The sequence below is a fragment of the Rutidosis leptorrhynchoides genome, chromosome 1, assembly GCF_046630445.1.
Source record: "Rutidosis leptorrhynchoides isolate AG116_Rl617_1_P2 chromosome 1, CSIRO_AGI_Rlap_v1, whole genome shotgun sequence".
Classification (NCBI taxonomy): domain Eukaryota; kingdom Viridiplantae; phylum Streptophyta; class Magnoliopsida; order Asterales; family Asteraceae; genus Rutidosis; species Rutidosis leptorrhynchoides.
Genome location: NC_092333.1, coordinates 246875160 through 246883921, shown reverse-complemented (window position 1 = coordinate 246883921; position 8762 = coordinate 246875160). Strand labels below are relative to the sequence as shown.

The following is an 8762-nucleotide window of genomic DNA, read 5'->3' as shown; positions in this document are numbered from 1 at the left end:
ATGCCTCTTCTTGATATTGTTGGTGTTTCATGCTTTAATAGCTCTTTTTACTCTGGGTTTGCCTTTTTGGATAGAGAGGATGAAGAAAATTATACGTGGGCCCTAAATGTGTTTAAAGATATTATTGGACATGAGAATCACCCTTTGGTGATTATGACCGATAGAGAATTGGCATTGATGAATGCTATATCAAATGTATTTCCATCGACAACAAATCTTTTGTGTGTTTGGCATATTGAAAAGAATGTAGTGGCGAATTGCAAGAAGTATTTTGTGCATGCTGAAGATTTTGATTTGTTTATGCTGAGTTGGAAAAATGTGGTATATTCAACAACAGAAGCAATATTTTTGAACAATTGGGCTGAATTCGAATTTACTTATACAAACAAGAAAGATGCTATTGAGTATATAAGGAACATATGGTTGTCTTGGAAAGAAAAGTTTGTTAGTCCATGGACTGAAATTTTTTTACATTTTCATAATCGTGCATCGTCAAGGGCGGAAGGTGCTCATTCAAAACTCAAGATGTATTTACAAAATTCTACCGGTGGGTTTCAAATGGTGAAGGAGAAAATTTGTCTTGCAGTAGAGCATGAATTTAATGAGCTTAAAGTTAAAGTCGCAAGTCAGAAAATACAAGTCCCTAAGTATTGCAATAACCCAGTTTATAGAGATCTTTTGTACCGTGTATCTCAGTTTGCTCTAAAAGAAATATCTAATCAGTATGAGAAAATGAAAAAAGGTACGAACTGAAAAATAATGTATTTTGCGTTGTTTACATAATTGTGTATTCGTTTTAACCTTTATTATTTGTGTCATTTTTCAGGTACAATGAATCCTTGTACGGGTCATTTAATGGCTACTATGGGTCTACCATGTGCTCACAAGATGAAAGAGTCTAAAGAAAATGTAATTTCTCTAAAGCTTATTCATCCCCAATGGAGGATTGATACGTTCCCTCTGAATTTAGAAGATGACCGACATACTGAAGATAATGAAATTAAGGCATTCCGGAACTTGCTTGATGAGTTGTATTTGAAGTACCAAGAGTGGCCTCGAAACAAGAAAGAAGTTGCTTCTTCAATGATTACGAAACTTGTCAACCAATCAGATACGTACTTTGAGCCAATAATTCAAAAATTAAAAGGTAGACCACCAAAATCAAAAAAGAAGAAAGGAAAGGGGATAACTTCTACCGCAAGGGATCCTTCAAGATTTGAGTATGTTGAATCCTCAAGATCACAAAATCCCTCAAGTTCTACTTGCATATTTCAAGGGAGCAATAATGTAAGCATAATTCATCATAAAAATAATATCATCGATTTAAATGTTTATCCCGATCTTTCAAGTGACATATTTTGATAGTTTTTCAATGAAACTTTGTTTTCTATTTTGATTATAACACATGTTTTGTTTTGTGTATTTTGCTACTTTATCTTTTGTAATCAAATGAGGGATTGATGGTAAAACTTGTTTATGAGTACTTTCAACACTCTTAATTTTATTCAATATCATGATCATGATTACTCGAATGGATTCTTTTGAATGGTGTTGGTCTTTTTTACAATAGTTATATCTACATTTTTGGATGTATTCTAATGTTATATATTGTATAATTGATACCGATACTTCTTTGCCAATAGTTTGTTAAGCATCGAAGTCTTGGACACTCTTTGAAATTGTAGTTGCGTCAAGTGATAAAAAAAAATTGAGAAATACTCAAATGTTGTAGGCTACTGTAACAAAAGGTTTATAAGAATGAGTTAAAAAGAACAAAATTTACGATAGTTATGGACATTAATTTTAGGGAAATTAAGAGGTTTATTTATTTTAGGTTAGTAAGTGAAGTATGGTAAAAGTCTAGTGGTGTAAAGATCACTAACCTATATCTATATTAGGGGATATAAGGATTTTAATTGCGTGAAGTTGGTTTCATTAAATCTTTTATTTAAATGGTTAATTTTGAGAGTTTTATTATTTATATTGATATTGATATTGATTATTGATTATATTTGATACCTGATATTTTGATATTTGAAGGACATTTATGATGAGTTTAAGGGTTTATAATGATTTTATTTGATGTAGGTCTCTTTAAATGAGTAAATATGTAATTTTAAAAATTAATAATGAGATATATGATGTAATAGGTTTAGAGCTCGTGTGTTGTAGGTTAGTAAAAATAATCGTGTTAAATTAATTGAGTTTATCAACATGGTAGTATTGTGAGCTATATATGAAATAATTTGTACCAAAGAGCCAATAATTTGGCGGTATCGAGTTCACCCTTACAACTTTAATGTTGAGGGTTCGAGCCATGTTTAGGATAATTCGTGATGTGTATATTCGTGTTAGTATTAGGTGGGTGTGTGAGTTTATCTTTTAATAAAAATATATGAAATAATTTCAATTTAATGTGGTATGATATGTATATATTACAAATATGTATACCGAATTCCTAATTAAGATGAACCAAAGTACATGCCATTAGTTATTATATCTAGGCTAAAAGCTCGTGTGTTGCATGGAAGTTTTAAAAATCATATAACTTAGTTTACTTATTCTGACAATAATGACAAATGATAACGTACATGTAATTCAATGAGTTGTTAACAAATAGAAAGAACCCAAGCATATACAATGACCAAGAAACGAACATTGATGTACATAAAAGCTGTTAAAAGTAGCTACAAAGAGAATTGTCTTTAAACGGTGCGAAACAGATCCACCTAAGAAAATTAATGAAAGTAAACCAATTTGACCTGAGAACGGACTTCTTCGGTTTCGTTATGGATGACTTTACGGATAATGCAGTCAACTCCATTTCATCTTTAATACGCTTTTTAGAGGGTTATGACCCATACTGGCAGTGAGATTAATAGATGCACTGGTGTCACCAGTCATAGGTGATCCACACTAAATTTTATCGTAATATATGTAATCTTTTATTGTCACAACTTTTTAAATATCTTGAAGTATCTGTAATATATATGTAATCTCAGAGTGTACCACTATGTGCATTTCACTCAAAATCCACCTGATCATCAACTGCAAAAATATGGAGTTATCATTGATGTAGCCCCGAAAATTTATAAGCCCATCCATTAAGGAAAGTTTTAATCTATAATGCATAAATTATCGTCACAAAAGGTATGAACATCATTAAACATGATACACCATCATTTGATCAATATAACTCAACATGTTTGATCTTCAATAAATCAACATTTATATTCTGCAAGTTAACCGATATACTTTCTTCAATATAACCTGAAGCAATAAAAGGTTTCTAATTCTGTTTGTGTCCATTCCACCCAGAAGTATGCACCTATCAACGCGACTTAGATATAACCTTTATCATTTCTAAATTCTTGTCCATATTTTAAAATTACACTTGAAGCAAATTTAACCGAGCTCTTCACTTTTTAGATGTTTTGACTAAACAAAACCCAATCAACACAATTAGAAAAAATAAGTGAAAATTGTTAACTCTACATGGGATAAATACCATCAAAGGTAAGTACATGATGAAGGTATCCTAATGTACCGAAATAATTGAAGTATCATCTTGCTACACCTGGCTTGAAAATGTACAGATGCAAACATGATGTCAACGAACCCTGGTTTGATCATGTCAACCCATCTTCGCCCCTTTACCCAACCCATCAAGGCTAATTGAACCACGAATATTGTTCTTAACTCATCAAAGTATTCTCAAGAGTCAGCATCGAAACACGAGAAGTTGTCAAGAATAACCAGGCCTTTAAGCACTCCGGAATCAGAATACCAACAATTGCCGTCATATCCCATCTAATGCACAACTCAGTTTCTGCAAACCACTTAAGTGTATTGGGTCATATCCTAATTAAAGAAAATTGAGCTATCTTTATGTGAGTAAGTGATAAATTAAACACAGTTTGATGATATCCTGTTCTTTTGCTACCCTACATTACATGCAGATAGATGTATTAATCATTATCGGGTAAAACATATTTTCAAATACAAGTAAGTGCAAAGAAACCTAATATATTGTCAAAAGATGAACTGAAGGTATTGTGAGAAAAATAACTAAAAACAATATATTATATTGATTAGAAACCTGATAATGCTAAAAACGAATATATATTTCATAGCATTATCCCTCAAGAAAGACAAGCTTTTAGTTGCAATTGTTCTATTTACAAGTGATATTCATTTAAATAATAAAAGGTGAAGACAAAAGACAGATTCGACGAATTGAAGACGCAAACGACCAAAAAGCTCAAAAGTACAAAGTACAATCAAAGTGGTTCCAATTATTGATAAGAAACGTCTCAAAATTACAAGAGTACAAGACGCAAAACATAAAGTACAAGATATTAAATTGTACGCAAGGACGTTCGAAAATCCGGAACCAGGACCAAAGTCAACTCTCAACGCTATACGCAACGGACTAAAAATTACAAGTCAACTATGCACATAAATATAATATAATATTTAAATAATTCTTATAATTATTTATATATTATATTTATTTATTAAAACGTCGACAAACAAGAAAACAAAATCATGTGAGCTGTTACCTACCACCATGCGATCGCATGGCCTGGAGGCACAAAAGCCATGCGATCGCATGGCCCTGAAATCCAGGCCTGGTCCTATAAAGTTCGCGAGTTTTGGACGAAATTTAACATCTTTTTCTCTTCTCGTTCATCAACGTGTATATATATATATATATATATATATATTTATATTTTAATTTTAATTTTAATTTTAAATTCTAATAATAAGGGTATGTTAGCGAATGTTGTAAGGGTGTAAGTCGAAATTCTGTCCGTGTAACGCTACGCTATTTTTAATCACTGTAAGTTATGGTTAATGTTATTTTTAAATTAATGTCTCGTAGCTAAGTTATTATTATGCTTATTTAATGCTGAAGTAATCATGATGTTGGGCTAAAATACTAAAATTGGGTAATTGAGCTTTGTACCATAATTGGAGTTTGGACAAAAGAACGACACTTGTGAAAATTAGACTATGGGCTATTAATGGGCTTTATATTTGTTTAATTAAATGATAGTTTGTTAATTTTAATATAAAGATTTACAATTGGACGTACCTAGAAATAACCATATACACTTGATCGGATACGATGGGCGGGATATTTATATGTACGAATAATCGTTCATTTAACCGGACACGGGAATGGAGTAATAGTTAATAGACTTATTAAAACAGAGGTGAAATTATGTACAAGGACACTTGGCATAATTGATAACAAAGTATTAAAACCTTGGGTTACACGCAGTCGATATCCTGGTGTAATTATTAAATAAAGTATTAAGACCTTGTTACAGTTTAAGTCCCCAATTAGTTGGAATATTTGACTTCGGATATAAGGATAATTTGACGAGGACACTCGCACTTTATATTTATGACTGATGGACTGTTATGGACAAAAACCAGACATATTGAATAATCCAGGACAAAGAACAATTAATCCATGGAAATAAACTAAAAATCAACACGTCAAACATCATGATTACGGAAGTTTAAATAAGCATAATTCTTTTATTTCATATTTAATTGCACTTTTAATTATCGCACTTTTATTTATTGTCATTTTATTTAATTGTACTTTTAATTATCGTTCTCTTTAATTATCACAATTTTATTTTATCGCACTTTTATTTATCGCAATTTCATTTTCGTTATTTACTTTACGCTTTAAATTAAGTCTTTTATTTATTTAATATTTTACATTAGGTTTTAACTGCGACTAAAGTTTTAAAATCGACAAACCGGTCATTAAACGGTAAAAACCCCCCTTTATAATAATAATATTACTTATATATATTTTTGTATTTTTATAAATATAGTTTTTAAATATATAGCGTTAAGCTTGTTTAAGAGATCCCTGTGGAAAGAACCGGACTTACTAAAAACTACACTACTGTACGATTAGGTACACTGCCTATAAGTGTTGTAGCAAGGTTTAGGTATATCCATTCTATAAATAAATAAATATCTTGTGTAAAATTGTATCATATTTAATAGTATTTCGTTGTAAAAATAATACTATTTCCTAGTACACCTCGCACACATCAAAACCCAAGGACATGTATGATCGACCCACATTATTGATTTCAAATTACCACCCTCAAGCTAATGCGGAGTACAGTATAAGAACTGATTTCAAAATATTTAATACCTCATTAGCAAAAGATGTTAGCATGATCCCAACACCTATTATAGGGTTAATTTTAGTGCATCAGGATAATAAAGAAGTAACGAAAGGTATATTGGCTTAATGTTGATGTTTCACCATTTCATACTTGTTTACACCTATAATACATGTGTAACAAAAGCTCACCTTAAAATAACGTTGTAGTTGTTATCCAATTATACGTAGTACCTTCACCCAAAAAGAAAATGCTAAATTTTTACAGGTACAACAATTACTATGGTACTTTTATGTACTGCATTTCAATTTTGATTATGCTCAAGCAAGAACATTTTAGCCTCATAGTGTTAAAACTGTGGTGCTTTTATGTAATGCAAATTCTTTTAACACAAACCATTGTTACTTAGATGTCCAGTAGGAAGAAGTAACTTATCGCACATGAAAAATCATTAAATATTAGATGACACAATTATATATCTAAATGAACAAATATATAATTGTCTATAGACATGAGGGATGTTAGGGCTTTTACTTCAGACACATGGAAGATCAAAGCTATAAATACTTACTATCACGAGTTAATGGTAATAAAAATGTAACAATCATGTTGATGTTAATACACGTCTCTATTTCAGGTCAACGAGAAGGAGTTTACAATGGTCAGTGCAGTGAGATTTGTGGAACTAATCATGCCTTTATGCGTGCGCCGGGAAAGATAGTATATATTGTACTAAACATATAGTCAGCTGAATGTTAGCAACTTGCATTGACGCACGAAAACACTAGAAAGTATAAGCAACAGAGTATTAATGTAAGGTAAATAATATTGAAAAGTACCTTTATGCAGTGATGAGCTGAATAATGGATATCTCTGTGATGGTGACCTATGAAGTAACTCTACAAATGTTGCAAGACTTATTTATGCAGTGATGAGCTGAATAATGGATATCTCTGTGATGGTGACCCATGTAGTGACCCAAATTTTTCCATGATTATATATTAAATGAAAACTATATTTGCATGATTAAATATTTCTAACATGTTAAGCAATCAAACTTGTTAAGACTTGATTTATTGAAATGAGTCTCATGTAGACAATTGACCACCCAAGTTGACCGGCGATTCACGAACGTTAAAACTTGTAAAAACAACAAGATATATATATATATATATATATATATATATATATATATATATATATATATATATATATATATATATATATATATATATAACATGATATTATGATAAGTAAGTATCTCACCAAGTACATTAACAATGAGTTATATACATAAAATGAAAGTAGTGAATCAAGAAACGTGAAACGATATATATAACGGCTATCGTTACAACAACGTCTTACTAAATACATATGTATCATGTTAAGATATTAAAACACTATGTTTAACATCATGAAATGATAATTACATATATCATTAAGCGTATTAACAATGAACTACACGAGTAAGATAAGACTACTAACTTAAGGATTTCGAAACAATACATATATGTAACGATTATCGTTGTAATAGTATTTTACACATATTTATATGATATTAAGATATATTAATACACCATGTTAACATGTTAACATAAAAATTTAACATCTCATTTAAGTGTAATAACAATGGATCAATTACATTTAACAAGATCGTTAACTTAAAGGTTCCGAAACAACACTTACATATAACGACTAACGATGACTTAACGACTCAGTTAAATGTATATACATGTAGTGTATTAAGATGTATTAATACACTTTTGGAAGACTTCATGACATATATCAAAGTACTTCTACTTAACAAAAGTTCTTACAATTACATCCTCATTCATTATCATCAACAATTCTACTCGTATGCACCCGTATTTGTACTCGTACAATTCACAGCTTCTAAGATGTATATACTATTGGTATATACACTCAATCATCAGCTCCTTAGCAGCCCACGTAAGTCATTAAATATGTGGGAACTATCATTTGGCAACTAGCATGAAATATCTCACAAAATTACAAAAAATATTATAAATCATTCATGAATTATTTACATGAAAACAAACTTACACATCCTTTATATCTAATCCATATACCAACGACTAAAAATACCTACAAATACTTTCATTCTTCAATTTTCTTCATCTAATTGATCTATCTCAAGTTCTATCTTCAAGTTCTAAGTGTTCTTCATAAATTCTATAAGTTCTAGTTTCATAAAATCAAGAATACTATCGAGTTTGCAAGATTACTTCCAAGCTTTTTAATCCAATCCAAGTAATCATCTAAGCTCAAGAAATCTTTCTTATTTACAATAAGATATCTTTCTAATACAAAGTAATACTCATATTTAAACTGTAACAGACTGAAACCCGGGCTAGTTGTAAGTTGCCTATTTTGCCCTTAGGGTTTGTGCTTAGTCTTAAGTGCTTTTATTTTAATTATTTTATTAGTATTTTATTATAATTGTGTTATGACCAGTTTGTGACAAGGGTCCCAGAACAGGTTGGTTTATTTAATTTGGACTCCGTTAGGACTGCCTAAGGAGATACGAAAGGTTATCAGTTAAGATAACTGATAAATACCCGTGTGTTATGGGGTATGGGT

General features: G+C 30.6%; 1 protein-coding gene across 1 annotated transcript; it reads left to right on the top strand.

Annotated features, from left to right (window-relative positions):
* LOC139896466 (PKS-NRPS hybrid synthetase cheA-like) lies at positions 1-1362 on the top strand. Its single transcript, XM_071879110.1, has 2 exons — positions 1-742; positions 827-1362. Exons 1-2 carry the CDS (start codon positions 1-3, stop codon positions 1360-1362), a joined length of 1278 nt encoding a protein of 425 aa, XP_071735211.1.
* Positions 1363-8762: the final 7400 nt, after the last annotated feature.